General features: G+C 35.7%; 3 protein-coding genes across 5 annotated transcripts in view; all 3 read left to right on the top strand.

The window, feature by feature from the left end:
* Window positions 1–9,655, top strand: part of LOC116027386 (twinkle homolog protein, chloroplastic/mitochondrial) — a 15,405-nt gene extending 5,750 nt beyond the window's left edge. For 2 of the 3 annotated variants that reach the window (XM_031268973.1, XM_031268974.1), the window contains 12 exons: window positions 1,965–2,012; window positions 2,115–2,200; window positions 2,284–2,341; window positions 2,733–2,915; window positions 3,370–3,501; window positions 5,734–5,795; window positions 6,552–6,635; window positions 7,452–7,583; window positions 7,693–7,789; window positions 7,881–8,015; window positions 8,091–8,158; window positions 9,180–9,655. In XM_031268973.1, the coding sequence (XP_031124833.1) occupies window positions 1,965–2,012; window positions 2,115–2,200; window positions 2,284–2,341; window positions 2,733–2,915; window positions 3,370–3,501; window positions 5,734–5,795; window positions 6,552–6,635; window positions 7,452–7,583; window positions 7,693–7,789; window positions 7,881–8,015; window positions 8,091–8,158; window positions 9,180–9,237 (1,143 nt within the window). In that variant the 3' untranslated portion in view covers window positions 9,238–9,655. Of the gene's footprint in view, window positions 1–1,964; window positions 2,013–2,114; window positions 2,201–2,283; window positions 2,342–2,732; window positions 2,916–3,369; window positions 3,502–5,733; window positions 5,796–6,551; window positions 6,636–7,451; window positions 7,584–7,692; window positions 7,790–7,880; window positions 8,016–8,090; window positions 8,159–9,179 lie in introns of those variants that run through there. The other variant, XR_004099966.1, reaches the window with a different exon arrangement.
* A 1,889-nt stretch (window positions 9,656–11,544) lies between these two features.
* LOC116028066 (protein NLRC3) lies at window positions 11,545–17,925 on the top strand. The gene is made up of 18 exons (XM_031269859.1): window positions 11,545–11,681; window positions 11,773–12,070; window positions 13,259–13,471; window positions 13,921–13,979; window positions 14,192–14,329; window positions 14,821–14,895; window positions 14,981–15,064; window positions 15,184–15,245; window positions 15,466–15,535; window positions 15,632–15,707; window positions 15,802–15,932; window positions 16,336–16,395; window positions 16,610–16,684; window positions 16,769–16,873; window positions 16,950–17,045; window positions 17,125–17,205; window positions 17,284–17,385; window positions 17,470–17,925. Exons 1-18 carry the CDS (start codon window positions 11,640–11,642, stop codon window positions 17,536–17,538), a joined length of 1,836 nt encoding a protein of 611 aa, XP_031125719.1. The 5' UTR covers window positions 11,545–11,639; the 3' UTR covers window positions 17,539–17,925.
* Window positions 17,926–20,102: 2,177 nt separating this feature from the next.
* LOC116027447 (alpha-glucosidase-like) overlaps window positions 20,103–21,514 on the top strand; it is a 3,915-nt gene continuing 2,503 nt past the window's right edge. Inside the window, exons 1-2 of the mRNA XM_031269084.1 lie at window positions 20,103–20,448; window positions 20,610–21,295. Coding sequence (XP_031124944.1) covers window positions 20,225–20,448; window positions 20,610–21,295 — 910 coding nt within the window. The 5' untranslated portion in view covers window positions 20,103–20,224. The remainder of the gene's footprint in view (window positions 20,449–20,609; window positions 21,296–21,514) is intronic.

A 21,514-nucleotide genomic window follows, 5' to 3' on the forward strand; every position in this document is an offset into this window, starting at 1 on the left:
AAAGAAATTTGAAAAGAAATGAGTCAGCAAACTTTTCAAAGAATTCTTTGCAGTTCCAAGATATTGATACTTTGTGTCCTATCTTTACAGAATCCACATAAAACAAGCATTAGATCCAGCATTTGTCGATGTTTCATTTTCTTTTACTTAAGGGAACCTAATTGCACTATCCGAATGACTTAGAGGGCCAATTTGACCCTTTTCCTTAATTTTTTTACTCTTGGAAATGACTCGTTAGTATGTCCCATAGGTTAGCCATTAGCATTATATTTCTTGCAAAAATGGTTGCTAAAGTACATATAAACAACACACTCAACTTTGCATATTAAAGTACATGTTTACCTAGCAGATATACTTTTCCCAACCAACCCTTATTTCTTCAATATGTAAAGTTGATTGTTGTGTATTTATGTTTTTGATCAACTATAAGTGATCCTTAATTTTATCATCAGTTCTCAAACTTTTCCCTTTGAATTACCTAATTTTCAGTTGTGTTCCTATTTGAGGCCATACTTAGCATTTCATTAGGCTCTTGAACCTTTCACCATTGGCTCTTGGACCATTTTAATCATTTGGAAATTTCACCAAGGGCTTTATATACAAGGCTGCTTGACAGCTGCTCTTCTGGCAAGTCTGATTTTGTACGGCAAATTTGTGTTTCATTAAATGCTCTTCTCTTCTTTTGTGAAACCACCCTCATCCTCTTAATCTTTAAAATGATCAAATTCCTTAATGAACTAGTAAAGGCTTGTCCCGTATTAGAGAAATATTGTAAGCTCTAATTACCTCATCTTACCATAGCAGGTTATCCATAGGGATATGATGAATTCAATGTTTCCCAGGCTAACTTTTCTGAAAGTTCTGTTGATACAGATTGTTATTGCATTTCCTTATCGGAGGAATGGCGAAATTGTAAGCTGCAAATACCGGGATATAAACAAAAAATTTTGGCAGGTGCTTGTCAATACCACCCTTTCTTTAGCTAAGAAACACATTGATTTTAAAGCTTGATATAGTGCTACAGTTTATTTTCCCAACTCCACTAGCTGCATTCACACATTATCCATATTATACAGATTTATTGGTTCAACCCTTATTGTGTCTTATCTGTAAGGCTAACCTCTTCACCTTTGAGTTGGGGAAATTCCTCTTAATTCTTTCATGATAAAAGTGTTGACTACTATTCAGATTTTCCATTTTAAGATTTTCTTCTATTTATTGTTCTTGATGCTTTTGATTCGAAACTATGAATATCATTTGCTTTTTTATTTTGGTTTTGGCACAGTGTTACTAATCTCTGATTGTTGTGCCATTGTTACTTTTCAGGAAAGTGACACTGAAAAGATACTTTATGGATTGGATGATATAACGGGAGCAAGTGATATAATTATCGTAATCTCAAGTCTCTTAAATTTTCCTCTTTATAGAAGCACTTAAGGATTTTGCTCTTTGTAAATGCCTACTCTTTTATTGCAGGTTGAGGGTGAGATGGACAAGCTTGCAATGGAAGAAGCTGGTTTTCGTAATTGTGTCAGTGTCCCTGACGGTGCTCCTGCATCAGTTTCCAAAAAAGATTTGCCACCCGAGGATCAGGTCACTATTTTACATTTTAATCAATAGTCAACACAACCAGTTCCTTAAGGAAATTCTTTCTTTCATATCTCTTCTGTATTTTTCAAAATGCATTTGCTTACTTTCTTTGCTTTTCCATGTGCTGCATTATTTTAATTCTAGCGGCTCTTTTCATCTATTTGCATCAATATTTTGCTACTTGTCTTTCAGTCCGATAGTCCAAATAAGATTGGTTCTTGTAATGGGTAAGATTGAGGAAAAAACAATATATAGAACAAGATCAAACTCTTTCAAGTCTGTATGTGATATAAGCAACCTTCACTTTCCTTAGCGATGAAACATCGACAAATGCTGGATCTAATGCTTGTTTTATGTGGATTCTGTAAAGATAGGACACAAAGTATCAATATCTTTGGAACTGCAAAGAATTCTTTGAAAAGGTTTGCTGACTCATTTCTTTTCAAATTTCTTTTATAATGTTGTGAAAATGCTGCAACCAGAAGGTTTTGTTTCTCTAAATTTTTATTTTATTTTTTTAATAGGCATCTCGTATAATACTTGCAACTGATGGGGATCCACCTGGCCAGGCTCTAGCTGAAGAACTTGCCCGCCGTTTAGGGAGAGAAAGGTTTATATTTTTCTCCTTTGATGTTATGATCATGTGACTTTATTTATTTGTTGTAATTGGCATAAATTTATTGGCTAAAATAGGTGCTGGCGAGTGAAATGGCCTAAGAAGATTAATGGGGATTGCAAAGATGCAAATGAGGCAAGCATGTTCATTTTAAAATTTTATTTCATGTGGGTTTATCCACAGGAATTCATAAACCTAATGATTATAATTTTCTAAATGATAATATTTTCCCATTCATGAGTCCTCATCTGGAATGTTTTACTAGTTGATATTATTACTTTGTTACTCTGCTTTGATGTGGTTGTATATATATCTTTGATCAGAAATGGAGATTGTATTGGTAAGTGGGAGAGAAATTACATTAGATGATCAGAGCTTCTGAGTCCTGTAAAATCTATTAAACTTAGTTGTTACTGTTCAATCTGCGTAATTCTTGCACTTGTTTGTTAACTATTAAAAAAAGTCATTGCTTTTGTTGTTTTCTGCCACCCAAGTTCATCTGCTATGCATGCCTTTGACATATTAGGTGCTTATGTATCTGGGACCTGATGAATTGAGGGGGGTCATTGAAAATGCTGAGCTATATCCCATAAAAGGGTTGTTCAACTTCAGAGACTATTTTGATGAGATTGATTCATACTATTATCAAACAGTTGCTTTTGATCTTGGGGTTTCAACTGGATGGAGAGGCCTAAATGAACTATACAATGTAAGAATGCTTCTTTTACAGTTTTCACATTTTCACTGCAGATGTTCGTTTTCCTGAAATTATGAATTCGAAGTTAATTATGAATTTCATCTTTGAAGTTATTATTGACTGATAAAAAACAGGGATGCATTGCTAGTACTGAGAACATTCTTGATTGCCCAAGAGCTTTTGTCTTCTCCAATATATGGAAGACTAGTCTTGTTTATTGAGTTTTGGATGGTCTTTAGTTGTATAACGTAGTTTTTATGAATATGATCATATAACTAGCTTTGATGGAAACAATAACTCTGATTCATTGGAAGTTATAATTTCTAGGCTTAAATTTCAATACCTACTCAGCTACCCTGAACTTTGGGAAAGAACTGTTACACTGGGAGAAAACTCAGTGTTTCATGCTACCATAAATTTGAAATAATTCTCCAGAGTTGTTAAACAATCCTTTTGTTCTGATCAGGTTGTGCCTGGAGAGTTGACGGTTGTTACAGGAGTTCCTAATTCAGGCAAGAGTGAGTGGATTGATGCTCTCCTATGCAATCTTAACCGAAGTGTCGGCTGGAAATTCGTTCTTTGCTCTATGGAGAATAAGGTAAGCTTGCTTGTAACTATATTGAAGTGAACTTGTACTCTTTTCTTATTATTGGAAATGAGTATCAGAGCACAATGAACGTTTTAGAAAGTGAGCTCCAATTTTTATATATTTATCTAAAGAATGGTTGTCAGTGATTCTTATAAGAATGTCCTTTAAATCTCAATGATTTTGTTCCCTCTTTTTGTGATTGGGGACATTTATGGATACTAATATGAAAGAATTATCATTATGGCTAGTGCATTGGAAAAGCCCAATCCATTTTCTTTGCATAAAATACACAAGATTAAATCATTAAAAATTTGAATATAGTGTTTCTGACAACATGCCTCTTCAACCTGTTTTCAGGATCTGTCTAAACTAGTAGCAATCTATTTAAGAATTATCTAACCTTGAGTTCTTCAGTCCTTGACTGTATTAGCAACATATACATGATGCATATGCTGTATAGTAGTAGTTGTTGTAGTAAATAATAATAATAATTATTATTATTGTTGTTGTTGTTGACTTGTTGTTGCTTATTTTCATATTGTATTTAGAAAAAAATAGTGTATTTTCATTTATTCTATTCTTTGAACAATTGAACCGGCTTGTCAAAGCTTGCTGCTTTTGTTCTCAAGTCGGGGAAGCTTACTTAAGTTTTAGATTTGGACAATATTTCCTCAAAATTTAGCCATCCCAAACTAGGTAAAGGCTGAAATATTTTAGACAAATACCAAATAGCAATAATTTGTTAATTAATTGAGTCATCTAATAATGCACATGTTTCCTGTAAGTATAGCACTATAGGTTAGGCCTAAGGGTGTTATTGAGTTGAGCTTGACTGAATAAAGTCTATTCAAGCTCGACTCTTTTTCCCTTAAAGTATTAAATTTTGCTCGTTTCCAAACTGATCTTTGAACATTGTTCAAGCTCAATTTGTCTTATTTGCTATGTTCATGTCATTTATGTTCTCACTTGTTCAGCTTGTTTCACTTAAATGAGTTTGTTCATGAACAATAAACAAGCATGGTGGCCATAATTGTTCACAAAAAAAACTTATTATTCAACTTGTTTAAAATCTTTATGCTTCATTCCAATTTGTAATTTGATTGAACTAAAAAAAGCTTGAACAGAAAAGAAAAGCACATTATATTGCCTTGAACCTGCAGCAGTTGATCCCATTACATAACATAATATCAGGTTGAAAGTTGAAACCCATACACATAACTGCATAAGACAAGTGAGACTCGAGTGTTAGATTTAGAAGCTGCAATGCGCATCTCCAACCAGGTGAGACAAAACAACACTTGTGGGTGTTGTCTTATATGGGGAATTAAGTTTCTTAACACCCATCCCCTGCTAATGTGGGTGTTCAAAGTAACATGTGTTAAGGGAAATGGCCATTCCTTTGTGAGAAAGCAAAACAAACTTACAAAAGAAAGAACATTCAAAATTTAACATTGAAGACACAGAGCGAGATATAACGCAGTGCAAAACTGAGATAATGGAATTGGAAAAGGGGGTTTAGAGATGGGTAGTTGGCATCTGGGAGTGGGGACCCAACTCCCCATGCCTTTCCCCGTGCTATGTTTTTTCTTCCTCTCCATGGGCGTTCTTCCATAACTAGATTTGCCAAAATGGGTGATCGCTGATGAACTTTGGTGATTGGTGAACATATTGTTGCACTATGCTTTGGTAAATCAAGTATTGGGAATCCCATAAATTCAGATGTGTTAGGCATATCATTGAGGGAAAACCATATATGTAATATCTAATATGGCAATGCACATAGCATATCTGGTTATAATCCAAATGTTTTTTTATGTTAATCTAACTAGTTAAAGTAATTAACTGATTATAAGTTAATTTTTCATTAATTAGTTTATAAGAAGCAGAAATATTTTTAATTTAAAATTAAAAAATGCAAACAGCTATGAAAATAATAAAATTACTATAATATGCTTAAGCAAACATAAACAAGCACTCAAATGAGTGCTTAAATGAATATTTAAACAAGCACTTAAACAAACACGCACTGCTCTTTTATTAAATGAGTTTTAAAATTTTGGTCAAACAAGTTTGTTTACAATATAAACAAACATAAAAGAACATTAGCTCAGGTTGTTCAACAAGAACACCAATTCATTTACATCCCTAGTTAGGTTTTGGCTGCTTAAAGCAAGTGGAGTATATTGATGGAACTTTCCTCTCAGTTCTTTTCATCTTTGTACTTGATTTACTTATCTGTAGGTTCGGGAGCATGCTAGGAAACTTTTGGAGAAACACATAAGGAAGCCTTTCTTCAATGTCAGGCAAGTTAAGAAATATGCTCGATTTATGTCTACGTTTTCGTTTTAATTATGATATGAGATCCATTCAAGAAAGGTACCTTCAAAAGGCTTGCAACAACTACTATTGTTGCCAAGTATTCATTGCAATTTGCAATCCTGAAATCCAATAAAGTGGTAATAGGTGCTTTCTGTAAATGGTAAATTTCTACAGATTCTTAATGGTTCCTATGTTGCAATTTTTCGTTACTAGAAGAGCCTTGGTTTGTTTTGGGGGCTCAATTAGATATTCATGGATGTTGATGAGAACATGTAAAGAAGTAGATAGAGCAATGAAGCAGAACCTTTGATAATTACACCAAAGTGACCTTTTAAACTGAGCAAATGTAGAGAATTCAGGGCAAACTAACATGAGAGAAAGCTGAAGTCTTAATAAGCCATACTCAGCTAAATTGATGTCCTGGTTTCTGTGGTAAGACAGCCAGCAGGAAATTTGATAGCTATGGCGATGGTTTCAAATGAAACTCAAAAGTGATATTCTTTTACTCATTGTGATTGTTATCTTTACTATTCACTTTTGTGTTCATATATGTTGCATTGGTATTTACATTTAAAGAGATAGAGTTGCAATTGCTTCATCACTTCCATTTCTTTAAATGCCAGAGATGGGAGTGATGGGGAGGTGACAAAACTGTGTTTTTCTCTGAACATTTTGGTAGATATAAAATATATAACATTTTACATATGTTCTTAAATGATGTCAACCATTGATAATTGCAGGTATGGAAATGAGGCTGAACGGATGAGCGTTGAGGAATTCGAGCGGGGAAAGGAATGGCTCAGTGATACATTTTCTCTCATAAGGTGGCATTTGCTTTCACTTTGGTCAATGGTTTTGATTCCTTTTAACTTACCTGTTGTCTGTTGACACTCAATCATGCCTTCTGTACCTCATTACTTTGTGATGCAAGCCAGCATTCTAATTGCTCGAGTTCTCTACGCTCTAAAACCAAATTTTTAATGTGTGAAAGACGCTCAGTTTATTAACTCTTTGCTGCAAGTCAACCATAGGTGCCTTTTAGGTGCACAGGCATTATGAGTTGGACCTCTGGGCCTTTACAATTCTTGGGATAAGATAAGAAAAGTGTCATTCAATTGCCAATATAGATAATAGGAGGTTGAAGAAGTCTGTTTTAGTTGTAAGGCAGTAGTTGCTTAAAACCTCTAAGATCCGTCTCATTTAGTGCTTTCTTAGGTGGTTGATGGGGAAACATGCTGATTTTTGTTGTCAGGTGTAATCATTTATTCATTTTCATTGGTGTGAAATTGTGAAAATAGGATTCATTGGAAACCTATATTTTGTCAGTGAACTAATGAGACTGCATGAGTATCCAGTGGATGTGAAGTATCACCAAAAGAAGACGAGGAAGATTGTGTTGGATATGAGTATATGACTGCCATTGATTCTTTCTGATCTTAAATTTTTTGGTGGCATTATCCTATGTTTACAATGTGTACGATTAAATTTAGAGGGCATGCATACATCTTAAGAATGTTGTCTAAAGCTTGTTTTATGAATTGAAGTACATATACCAATTTGTTTTCACTGTCATATATTACTGAATCTTTTATGTTACCTTTCACCATTCAAGTAAATAGAGAATGTTAACTGTGGATCAGGTGTGAAAATGATTCTCTACCAAATATAGATTGGGTTCTTAAACTTGCAAAGGCAGCAGTTCTGAGACACGGGGTGAATGGACTTGTAATTGATCCATATAATGAGCTTGATCATCAACGTGCTCCTAGCCAGTGAGTTTCCTCTATTCCATTCCACCTCTTAAGGCAGCTTTAATATTCTTTGCCTTAAATTCCATCCTCGAGCTTTGCCATGTTAGAGTACCAATTTAATATTCAACAGGACTGAAACAGAGTATGTTAGTCAGATGCTCACAAAGATTAAACGGTTTGCTCAACACCATTCTTGTCATGTTTGGTTTGTAGCACATCCACGTCAGGTTGGTAGTATGTACTCTACTTCTCATTTGAAAGACACCTCTGCTCCTTAACCATGAAAAGGTTTGGTGACCATTCTGCCTGTGATTACAGTTGCATCATTGGGTTGGAGGTCCTCCGAATCTATATGATATTAGCGGAAGTGCACATTTCATAAACAAATGTGACAATGGAATTGTTATTCATCGGAATAGGGATCCTGAGGCTGGCCCTTTGGATCTAGTACAGGTGAGTGCTACATTTGTAAGATCAATCATTTAATTTTGACCTTAAAAGTTTGAGTTCTCAACCATCCACCTTCAGGTTTGTGTAAGAAAGGTACGCAACAAGGTTATAGGAACTATTGGAGATGCCTTCTTGTCATATAGCAGGTATTTGATACATTATTTTGTGGGATTTTCATTGTTTGCAATCAAACTGCATCGATTCAATGTTTGGTTTTGGGCTATTTGAGTAACTTTCCTGGTTTATCAACTGAGTGATTTCTGATGTTTTTATTGAGTACCATTTTAATTGCTAATATTTCATAGGCAAATGATAAACTATGCAACAAATGAATTATATAATTGTTTTTTTTTTTTTAATTTTCTTTTCTGAGTACTACTGAATCTATTACAATATAGTGTCTATCTATACATACTTTTTCAACCTATTGAAGCACAAAGAGTCAATGTCCCCACCGGGGTTCGAACTTGTGACCTCCCATTTGGGAGAGCCATAGACTCCCATAGAGGTGCCATTGAGCTACATGCTACTTGAAATTGAATTATATTTACTTGTTTCTTTTTGCATCAAATATTCAAATCTTTCATTCTTTCTATGATGGTTATTGCTGCCTCATGAAATTGTAGGATTTCAGAGAACATAGTTTGAATGCTTGAACTACTTTTTGATATACTAAGCATCTGAAAACTTGGATGCTTAACTGGCTGGCTATGCCGCCCTGGAATATTGCTTTGCATATTAAACTCGGCACAGAAATGCTCATGTATCCACTTGATTTCTAAAACTGGAAAATTACTCCTTTATTCTTATGCTAAAAATGTTTGGCTTAAGAGATAGCTATGTGGGCGGTAATGGAACATCAAACATGAAATGCTGTCAGAGACAAGTCATAATTGAAACTCAAACTATAAATACATCTTTTGCACACAAGTATAAATTATAATCGGTGCGTGCCCCCACCACACAAATTAGTGCAAGTGGTGCAATGTCCTCAGTGTTGTTCCAGACAGTTTCCCTCATGCTTGTTCCATTGTAGCGTAGTTACCTACAAAATATGATGCACTCAGTGACGTGACGTGCTACAATGCACTTTGCACCATCTCTCTCTCTCTCTCCTGAAATTAATATTACTTTCGTTAACTCCATTATATGACTTCTATTTTCCAGGCTTACTGGTGAATTTATGGACATTGATGAAAGCCCAAAACAAAAAAAGAAATCTTGAGCAATGAGTTGCTGCTATTCTGTGTTTGCGGAACTGTGCCAGTCTTGTGGATGCGGTAGTTGACCTCTGCATAAGCCATTGGCTCTGGTGGAATGCTGCCACCTGTAGAGTAAATTAGCAACAAGAAATTCAACTGTATATTGTTACTTGTTAGTCATTGAATGTATTGTTATATGTGACTTTTTATTTATTTATTTTTTCCATTGAGCCTAGGTTGTAGCCTTGTCCTGTCCTCTTCAAACTCCAATTCTCAGTGGCCTTTCTTTCTGAGAAGTTCTGATTTTGTTGATGTTACTATGCCCATTCTTAGTAGATGCTGGGCCAATTTTTGTTTAGTACGATGTATGGATTGTACATGGAATCCTATATCTAAATTCTGATTTTCCAAGAATATTTTATTTTTACATATTGGAATTAATTGGCTGTGAATTGGTTTTGTGATATGATTTGTATTTGAGCTGGTTTTTCATCCTTAACAATGTATTTTGGATTGGTTGAAAGAGTAATATACATAGACTTTTAATAAATCATCTATAAATCATTTATAAATCACTTTTAATAAATCATCTATAAAACCAAAAAAAAAAAAAAGAAAAGAGTTGTAGTTTATTTATTTCCCTCCAATTAATCATGAATTGTTATGAGAGTTTTTACTATCTTGTTTCCCTCGATTACCTAGGGTTTGTTTCGTTTTGTAGTGAGAATTGAAGTATCAATTATATTTTTGTTTGTATTAGTATGTCTGAATTTACTAAGGATTGAGATAGATTTGAGGTTAAAAAAAAATAGAATGGAATTACTAGTTTAACACTGTGTAATGTCTCTTTCACAGAAAAGTTAACAAAAGATCATTGTTGGCCTTAAAAAATTGTAGAGGATGTTAGTTGATCATTTTGATAGTTAAAGACCATGGATGTATTACCAAATACTCGAGCACTATTCAAGGTATTAGAACATTCAAGAATCATAGTTTTTACACAAATTTTAAGAAGTTAAGTCGAAGCGAGGAATAGAAGAAAAAGGAAAAAAAAAGTACAAAATATATTTTAAAAAATTAAGCGTAGGTGAGGTAGGTGCGTCCAACGCACATGAAGTATATTTTATTTTTATCCTTATTATGAGTCCTACAGAAATCATATATTGTAGTAATTCATTTTTAACTTTACCCCTTACCCTTACCCCTCACCTCTCTACTTCATCTCAACATGTAAACCTGCAAAAATTATTACTATTTTTTTTTTAAAAAGACCTTGTTTAGGATGCTCTTAGTTGCCCAGATCCCTTGAAATGGGGGTACTTGCAAATCTACATCGTAAATTTTTTTTTTCTAACTTTTTTTTTTGTTATACCACATTGCCACTTTTCTTACAAGTTTGCAAGAAAGTACACAATTTGTCATTAAGTTTTCTGGTTTGACGACATCATTGTGTCTATTCCGAATGAAAAGTCATAAGTATTAAGAAATTACAAATTTAATGACATAGAAGTAAAATTCACTTTTAAAAGTGAGAGAGTATTACAGGGATAAAGATAATCATTGCTCGTTTTCGGCAATTTATATCATGCACCACGGTGCATAATGCATTGTGCAACCCGTACCAAAATGTTAGGATATGAGTTTTGTGTATTCTAGGTAATCGTTCTGTGTATTCCAGGCAATCATTCTGTGTATTCTAGGCAACCGTTCTGTGTATTCATGTTAGTAACACATGTTGTGATGTGTTTGTGCATTCGAATGTTTAGGAGGATGAGTTATGTATATTTTGTGTCAATATTCTGTGTATTCATGTTATTACCACAGGTTGTGATGTGTTTGTGCATTCGAATGTTAGGAGGATGAGTTCTGTGTATTTTGTGTCAATATTCTGTGTATTCTAGGCAAACATTCTGTGTATTCTAGGCAAACGTTCTGTGAATTCTAGATAATGATTCTGTATATTATAGATAATGAATTCCCTGAAGTCATTCGCGTCCGCGTCTACTAACATCGAAACGACGTCGTTTCGAACCAGGGTGCACAGTGCTATGTGCGCCGTGGTCCATGATATAACGATTGGGAGTCATTCGCATCCGCGTCCGCGTCCACTAACATCAAAATGACGTCGTTTCGGACCAGGGTCCACAGTATAACGATTGCTCATTTTCTTCTATATATTTGGGCCTTTGGGGTTTGACAAAACTCAATAATCTAGATTTTAGTGTACTGGGCCTAATGTTGGGCCTAATAAACGAATTTCTGTTAGAGCCCATCATGATCGTTAACATCGATCCTTGCACCCGATGAGCTAAGTTTTGGAGCACCATCGCCGCTCTATCTCCTCCACTCTGCTCCGCCACTCCGCACCAGTTTCTCTTTCTCTCTCTCTCTCTCGCAATATTCATATACACAATTATACACACTAATGGGCTCAACTTCTACACTTTCTCTCTGCTCTCACCCGAAGGTAGCTTTCATTTTCGTCTCAGCACATACGCATATGATTCCACTTTGAATTTTGTATTGTTTGCGTTTGTATTCATTTTATGCAATTTCAGATATATTTTAGAATCGATACACGGAAGCAGGGACTACAGAGCGAAGCGTTGTTCAGTTCGCGGCGCTATTGTGCGTCGGGCGCGTTAGTTCAGTTTCCCTCACTTCGCATTAGTTTTAGTAGGAGTAGAAAATGCCTGCACAGGAGGAGATTAATGGTGAGAGCGGCTTCTTCAACTGGCGGTTCTTCCAGTTCTCGGAGAGTTTACCGGGAGTCCCAAGCCGAAGCCCCACCCGTACCGATGAACGAAATTGCATCTTTTGTTCTTCCGGCTGGTGCTTTGGTCGTCGTTTCTTTCGGTATTAATTTTGTTGCGTTTTCACTCTTTCAATCTGTTATGTTATTTTGTTATTGCAGTTTTCTTTCATATGCTTATTTTACTTGCATTGTATGTTGGCATTACGCATCTGAACAGAAATGAAAGTAAATTGAGAAATGCAGTTGTTTGATTGTAGTTCAGTAGCTTTGTATCTGAATTAGAGGCAGTGTGCCAATAGTCTAAGCATACCTACTTACACAGATTGTTCTAATTGAACTTAAATAGTGGTTAGTCTATCAAAGTCTACCAGCACAACTCCAATTCTGTGATTCTATCATTTATTAATGGAGGAGAAAGGGCACCATAGAACATATGCAATTTTCAGAGTTGCAGCTCAGAGCACTGCTTTTTTGTGACCAATTTCTTACCTTCTAAACAATGGAAAAGATGGCAGAGTATTAAGTCCTCTATGACTCTATGGGCACCCCATTGGGACCCTCCCATTATCACCTTGCATTGATCCTCTTCTTTGGGGCCTTTAGTATGTTCTAAGCTTTAAATTTGGTGTAGAAGCAGTAAAATAATATACCTGGAAAGGGATCTTCAGACACAATGCGTGCATTGAAACTCCTCTCCTTTTCTCGAATTATTTTTTGGTTGCAAATTGTGTTCAGATTCTGCAAAGTCTTTGCCTATAGATTTTTTTTTTAATGGAGTTTTCATGAAGCTTTTGAAAAATGTGTAGTTGAGACGTTGGAGATTTGGATTTGAGTTTCCTTTAAATTAAGCAAAACTTTCTTTGCTCCTATTTCCTTTAGTTCGTAATTTACAGAACTCCCCAAAACGGGGAGGCTTGGTAGAATGATAACTATTTAGTTGAAATTGAAATATTAGTGATAGCTTTGGTCAGACACCCATAGAGTTACATTCGAAACAATTCAAAAAAGATGAAAGTTATAAGTGAATGTAGATTCTTGTGTTGGATGATACATTGCATTGTTGTGCAGTATGAGTATATTACTGGAAGATTCCTATTCTTCACTGCATTTCCAACATAGACACAGTTCAGTGACATTAAAGCCTACAATCCCCCAAAATTTGCTGCTCAGCATTCTCCACTTTTAATTCTTATACAAATGAATAGTTAGCTTAAAGCATTTAATTAAAATGAAATAAATCCTAAAAGCATGTCTTGATTCATGTACTAATCTATTCCTTCAGCTGACAGTTTTATGGAAGCTAGTGGGGAAATTTTTTGCACCACCAAAACCAGCTAGCCCTTCATCAGAGGAAAATAAAGCCACAGAAGGCTTGAAGTGGTCATTTGCCCCTGGTACAAACTTATTATCTGGTTTTGGTCAAAAGGTTGCAAGGGAATCCAAGCAAAAGCTCAATGAGTTTGCAAAGGAACTTAGATTGTTCAGCAGTGTTGACATGTCAGGTAGACGCGCAGTTAAATTGCTATTTAATTCTCCGGAAACTAAATATGGACTGTTTTTTGAGATTTGATTTATAATGGTAAACATTCAATGTCTGCTCACACAATCACACCTTAGTCCTAACCTCTACTTTATGAGGGATTTCTGATTGTTATTTCATGACTAACCGATTGCAATCCATTGCTACTACACCTTTTAATGCAATAATTACTGCCCTATTATTACTCCATTGGTGGTCGTCCTGGATTTTCCGTATCAGATAGGCCTACTTTTTATGTATATTTTTATTTTTATAAAAAGTTTCTTCTTTTTTGCTTCTACTCTTAGTCTCTTCAATTAGCTCTTCACTCTCTTCTATGGCCTCTACCCATCCACTTTACTTGTTACCATTCTCATATTTTATAAGAAAAGTTGGGGCTGTTGTCTTGTTGATGTGAGGAAATTTTGCCAGGGCGCAACTTTGGAGATGAAGGGCTATTTTTCCTTGCTGAGAGTTTAGCATACAATCAGGTAGCTCTATTGCGATCCTTGTCTCTCATCTGTGCATGCTTAAATTTCTGAGGTTTTAGGGTTATACATATTGCTTGGTTGATTGTGGTCAAACCTCTGTGTTTGTTTCACTTATATAACAGGGCTAAAGCCATGCACAAGTGTAATATATACCAGTAAAACCTAGCGTTAATAAAAATTTGATTGCTTTACCGTGCATGTCTATTTTTCAGACTGCTGAGGAAGTGAGCTTTGCTGCTAATGGAATAACTGCAGATGGATTGAAAGCTTTTGATGGTATCCTGCAATCAAATGTTGCCCTAAAAACTCTTGACTTATCAGGAAATGCTTTCGGAGATGAAGGTGCTAAGGTAACCTCATATGGTGCTTGTTTGGCTTGCATCTTATTGGAGCTTATCTATTCCAAAAAGCATGAGCTGCATCAAACACTTAAAAGAGGAAAATCGGTTTTTAAAGTTGAAAGGCAAAAAGATCTTTCGCTAGAAGCTTCACATTTTAGGCTTTTAAGAAAAGTCTCTTATTCATTAAGCTCCAGCTGTGCTAAACAAGCACATTGTTACACATGTCTACTGGGAGATAATCTAATTTTATTCAAAGCTTGAATACTGGAAATATTATAAAATAAAGAAAAAATGAATACGAAGAAGATGAAATATAATTTAATACTGTTTCAAAGTAAAATGAAAAGGGTATAAGAAGCTACTAGATGCAGTCCAGAAACTGAGTAAAAGCAAAATACAATTATACAAAAATGATTTTCGGATGAGATTGTGGTGGTTTCTGTTTTCAGTTTCACCATCAGTGAAGTTATGTTGTATAGTGGCTTTCTCTTGCTTCACAGTGTCTATCTGAAATTCTGGTGGATAATGCTGGTATTCAAAAGCTCCAACTAAACAGTACTAGCATAGGAGATGAGGTTAGCATCATTTTAATGCTGTAAAGGTTCTATCAACAGTTAGATGAGTAATACTCTTCTTACAGATGATATTATCCCCTTGCAGGGAGCCAAGGCAATTGCTGAGATGCTCAAGAAAAATTCAAACTTGCGTGTCCTTGAACTAAACAACAATTTAATTGACTATTCTGTATGATTTGGAGTATATATACTATTTAGTTCTGACTCATTCTATATTTTCTGCTCTACCACTGTCCACATATTTGCTAAATAAAACTTTTCTTCTCCTTCATTTAAATGTGGAGGTAGGGATTTTCAGGTCTTGCTGAAGCCCTACTTGAGAATAAAAGTTTACAATCCTTATATCTCAGGTGCAAAATTATTTCTGTTTTGTACCTTAAAGTAGTAATAATAATAATAATAATTATTATTTTTTTTTTTTTGTTTGTTTCAATGTAATTACACTGTTGGCTATGAATACATCATTATTACAGATGTTTTTGAGGTTGAAGAATGCATTCAACCTATATTTTTATTTTATCTCCTTAATCTCCTTAATTTACATTACTTTTGAATTGTGAATTTTTGAAGTGGCAATTATGGAGGTGCATTAGGGGCTGCTGCCCTGGCCAAAGGGCTGGAAGGGAACAAATCTGTACTGGTACTTTTTCATTTAGTATGCTTGCCATTTGCCTTTTTCTGGAAGGGGTTTCTGGCTTTCTGCACAACATTTAAGTGACCTTTATATTATGCCCAGGAAATTTATTTGCATGGGAACTCTATAGGTGATGAAGGCGTGCGTGCCCTAATGTCTGGCTTATTTTCACGCAGAGGTTTTCTTACAGCATTAACCATTCTCTGAAGCCACTTGCATGCTTTAATTTTTTCACAGGTTTACTCGAATTGATTAACATAATATCTCTGTAGGGAAACTTGTGAGGCTGGACATTAGTAACAATTCCATCAGTGCTGAGGGTGCCTTTCATGTTGCTGAACATGTCAAGAAGAGCAAAAGCTTGCAGTGGTTGAACCTTTATATGAATGATATTAAGGATGAGGTGACTGTCAATAAATATTGAACTTTTTGTATTTTGTTTTCATTCTTTGATTTTTTTTTTTAAAAAAAAAAAAAAAAACCCTTTTGTTTCTAGAGAAGTAAACGAAACTGGTACCTTGTTTTAGCTCCCAACTGTATTGTTCATTCATCAAATATTAAGAATATCTTCTACTCCATAGAGGTTAAATGAAATATTTTGAGAAATCCTTAAATAAAATTTGACTTTTGCATCTCCATCTTGCTTTTTATCTATCAGTGAGAATGTGATTTTTGGTATTTTACTAGAACTCTGATGGTTGTCAACAGTGTTGGGGAGTTACAACATGCCAACATGAAAGATTTGTTTGACTGACCACAACGTCTATTGATACATTCACTTAGTCTTTTCCTTGTGAATGTCCCAGGGAGTTGAAAAATTAGCAGAAGCTTTGAGGGAGAATCGTTCAATAGTTAACCTAGATCTTGTGAGTTCAATATCTCATCTTTCATGGCCATTTCATTCCCACCCCAAGTATTTGGTCTTTGTTTGAAGGTTGGGCTTGGTTTAATGGTCAATGCTCAACCTTCAAGCCTTAGATGCTATTATATTGGGGTGTTTGTTTTATTTTCAAACACAAAAATAGAATAATAGATAACTTCTGACCTTGTTGACAATATGAGTTGGGGAAATTTTTGCAGGGAGGCAATGATATACATGCCCATGGTATTAGCGTTTTTGCACGAGTTCTGAAGGATAATTCTGTTATCACAGTTGTGAGTAATCAAGCTGCATTCTCTTCTCAGTTTGATGTAAATTTACATTTACATAATATGCATCTCTTTCACCCTCGTACACAGTTGGAACTTGGTTATAATCCTATTGGACCTGACGGTGCAAAGGCATTAGCTGAAGTTCTTAAATTTCATGGGAATATAAAGGACCTCATGCTTGGTTGGTGTCAGGTATTCCACTGATGGCATCTTCATATTTTCCAGCCTTGTCAAGTTCTTTTATGATGAGTTTGTAGCTACCATACAGATAGGGGCCAAAGGTGCAGAGTATATTGCAGATATGTTGAAATATAATGGTACCTTATCAAGTCTAGACCTGCGGGCTAATGGACTTAGAGATGAGGTTTGTTTCTACTAATTTATTCTCTACATTGAATGTGCACTTGTGCAAAAATATCTTTTATTTTGTGCCTTCTTTGCAGGGTGCTATCTGTCTGGCTAAGAGTTTAAAGGTGGTGAATGAAGCATTGACGTCACTGAATTTGGGGTTCAATGAAATTAGAGTATGTTCTTTCCAAAGTAGTAAATTTCAGTCTCAAGAATGTTGTTTCTTTCAACATATTTATCAACTTCTTTCACAGGATGAAGGAGCATTTGCAATTGCTCAAGCACTCAAGGCCAATGAAGATGTGAGGCTGACTTCTGTTAATCTTTCCAACAACTTCTTTACCAAATTGGGACAGGTTAAGCACCAACCCCTCTCTTACTGGATCCAACAATTTCATATGATACAACTCATTACTCAATTAGACTTAAACATTATGCAGACTGCCCTCTCAGATGCGAAAGACCATGTATACGAGATGACTGAGAGGGAGCTCAATGTTCTTTTCTAAGACAAGCTCACTCTAGACGAGCAAATACAGTTTTCCATTTTTCCCCAATTGCAGAGCTGAACTGTGCCCATCTTTGAGAGTGTTATAGGCAAGTATGTTGTGCTACTTAGTCTCTTATTCACTCTCAGATTTGACCGAGGGAATATAGGAAATTTTGGTATTGAGAGAGGGAGGGCGAAGGGGTGATAAGGGGGTGTATAGTCATTTTTGAAGATCTCTCAACTTTTATATTGTCATGTTTTCATCAAATTTGTAGATTGTATCCTCTCAGCTTATGATACTATCGGAATCTAGGATACTGTTGGCTGTAGATGTCATTACTTGTCCATTCAGCTATACCTGAGAAGTGCTTTGAAAGCTAATCAATTTGTTTGTACTTTCTATGCATTCTTGAACTTGTTAAACCTTATTGGCTAATTTATAGGGGAAAATGCAAAGTGGACTCTATCACTCTTTATCACATAGTTAAGAGAAAAAGAAAAAAAAAAAAAAGTGGGCCACTTCTGGAATTAATGATAAATTAACACATTAGAAAGTGGACTGTGCATGGGTGGTTTTGTAGGTAAGGCTTGTTTTTTAGGTGGGATACAGAAATAGGACGGAAATTATTGGGATACAAATATGGGCAACACTACATTATAGGATGCATGTTGTCCTTTTTGAACATGCATCTTAAGAATGCATTGTTATCTTTTATAATATTTGTTTCAAATTAGAATATTGTACATTGTACTTAGAGAATACGAAAAGAATACCGTATATAAATACAAAATAATAAATATGTAGTTATGTATTTATTTTTTGAAATATAAGGATAAAAAATACCTAAATAGTGGGTCCAAGACCAACAACCCTAATTTTACTTCACCCCAAGACTATCGTCGACTGTAAAACTCTACCCCAAAACTTACGCCCTGCGATGTCCGTGACTGCCGCCTACCGCATTATTATTATACACTAATTACACATTATTGTTAATTATATTCAATTTTCCTCATAATTATGTAATAATTAGTACATTGTAATTAACTAACAATTATGCATTATAAATGATTCAGCATTTAATGAGGTTAACAATACTATGTTTTTCTCCTTATACATATATATACCATATTTTTTTTAGCTTTTAACTACAATACTGTACACATACATCTTTTTTCATTTAAACTACAATACTGTTCATTTAAACTACAATACTGTACACATACACGTATCATAAAGCTAACATGCATTCGCAGAATGCATTTGTTTTTAAGCAAACATGCATCCCATGGAAGTACTTTGCCCATCTTTGTTCCCTTTTCAAAAGCGACATATTTTTGTATCCCACCCAAAAAACCAACCCAACCGTGTTTATGACTCGACTGTGCACTGGGTTGTCTTGAGGGCATTCTCCCCCCCCCCCTCCCCCCTGGCTTCACTCAGTGCAGGCACGTTTCAATTGGCCTGGCCTTCATTATTCATTTTAGATGAGTTGCATGCTTGTCTTATTAATGCAGATACGTTTCAATTGGCAATTGGCATGGCCTTCAATATTCCATTCCTTTTAGATAAGTCATTTACATGCCTCATAAATGAACGTTTTCATCTTTTCTCCCAAATAATGGCCAATTCTAGTTATCAATCACCACATGCTCTGCAATCCATAAATTTATTCAGTTCTCAAATCCAAAACCTTCCGAAACTGAACCACTGTGAGAGACGGAATATTAGGATCTTCGAAACTCCAAAAATATGTTATGCGCCACGGTTGCAGAAAATACAGTATCCTATGTAACTGTAATTGTAGGATGTAGTGACTTACTATCTCATAGGGACCATTGGTTTGTCTGATATTTGTTTTGTCACTTTCGTGTTTAAATGCGAGAACTATAAAATGTGATGCTCAAATAAGTGATATAATTATGTCTCATTCACACATCGTTCAAACTGACATCGATGCTGCTTGGAGGGATTGTATATCTACTTGATTTAATCCCTTTTTCTTTTAATACTATTGACTCTGTTACAATGTAGTATATGTTAATAGCTATTTTCTCAACCAAATGAAGCACAAGTGAAGCACAAAGAGCCAATATCACATTCACTAATGCTCGAACCCAACCCTCATGGGTAGGGTGCAACTAGACCACAAAGTCTTTGGCTTTTATGCTTATTTTTAATCCCTTAATTGTTTATTATGTTGAACTTTCAGTACTTAGTGATTTAATTATCAAATTTTATTAGCAAATTCATTTTTATATGAGGTTAGTTTTGTCATTAAGAATCAATATCATTGTTAAAGTTTTATTTTCTCTATGTGAATGTTATTTTTAACCATGAATATATGATTCTAATTTCTAAATAATAAAAATAATTTCATATGTTAAAAATAAAAAATTTTAAGAAGCAAAAATATCATAATTATATTGGGTCACAAATCTTATATATTCTATAGCCTATAGGTGGCAACGCATCACAAGACTGTCAACCTAGTAGAACTGTAGAAACGAAGCAAAACAAGCATAAAAGATTAAAAGTGACAGTGTCGGGGCAATTTGAAAGCTACGTTTTGTAGTCTTCCTTCCCACTTAGCTTCACACAAAAAGCAGAGTAAATAAAGGTGTAGAAATGGTGATATTGACCTAACCTATTGACCTCCATTTCCAAAGCTACTCCACTCTGGATCTGTACAAGAGCCCCGGCCATGACGACGCCGAGACTGCTTTCTCCGGCGGCACTATCAGTTGCGCTTCTGTGGCTCGTCCACTTCTCCGACGCGTCGGGCGAGGAAGGCGTTATCGGATATGGTTACAAAGTTATATCAGTTGGGGCAGACTCCACTGCATCTTCTCTCACTGCTAAGCTTCAGCTCATCAAACAATCCTCTGTTTTTGGACCTGATATTCCCGCACTCAACCTTGTTGCCAGGTATATGGATACACATTTTTCTTCTGAAATTATATTATACATTTTACTTATATACTGTAATTGTGTTAAATTTTTATTGTAAAAGTATTTTTGTATTTGAAAATTTCTTAAATAATTACTCCGTAATCGGAGTACTCATATGTGTTTTCATCTTCTAACAGCTTTGAAACAAGCGACCGTCTGAGAGTCCGAATAACGGACGCCAACAACCAGAGATGGGAGGTTCCACAGGACGTAATCCCCCGCCAACAACCGCCGGCGGCGGAAGCCTTCCAACCGTTGATCGGAAACTTCCTCCAACGTTCGATCTCCTCGCCCAATTCCGACCTGGTATTCACTCTACAGAACACAACCTCCAGCCCATTCGGCTTCACGGTCCACCGTCGTTCCACCGGCGACGTCCTCTTCGACACCTCGCCGGTGGCCAACCGTCCGGACACTCTGTTCATCTTCAAAGACCAGTACCTCCAGCTCTCCTCCTCGCTGCCGGCCGACAGAGCGAACCTCTACGGCATCGGAGAGCACACCAAGGGATCTTTCAAGCTCAGTCACAACCAGACGCTGACTCTGTGGAACGCCGACATTGGAAGCGCCAATCTCGACCTCAATTTGTACGGCTCCCACGCTTTCTACATGGACGTCCGATCGCCCGCGGGAGCCTCTCATGGAGTGTTCCTCCTGAGCAGTAACGGCATGGATGTTGTGTACAACGGCGATAGGATCACTTACAAAGTCATCGGAGGGATTGTCGATTTGTATTTCTTCGCCGGACCTTCTCCTGCGGCGGTGATGGATCAATACACTCAACTCATCGGCCGTCCCACCCCTATGCCATATTGGTCTTTTGGTATGAAATGATTAATCAACTTCGCTTCTATTTTTATGGAACTTCAGCTTCAATTTCATTTGATTGATTCATTCATTTGGAAATCTAGTTAGTTACACTGTTTTATTTGAAAGTAAATCTAAGTTGCATATGTATAGCAATCTGACTATCTGAGATTTTTGAAGTTGCATATTCATTCATTAATAGTGTTTTTTTTTTTTTTTTTTTTTTTTTTTTTTT

The sequence above is a fragment of the Ipomoea triloba genome, chromosome 8, assembly GCF_003576645.1.
Source record: "Ipomoea triloba cultivar NCNSP0323 chromosome 8, ASM357664v1".
Taxonomy (NCBI): domain Eukaryota; kingdom Viridiplantae; phylum Streptophyta; class Magnoliopsida; order Solanales; family Convolvulaceae; genus Ipomoea; species Ipomoea triloba.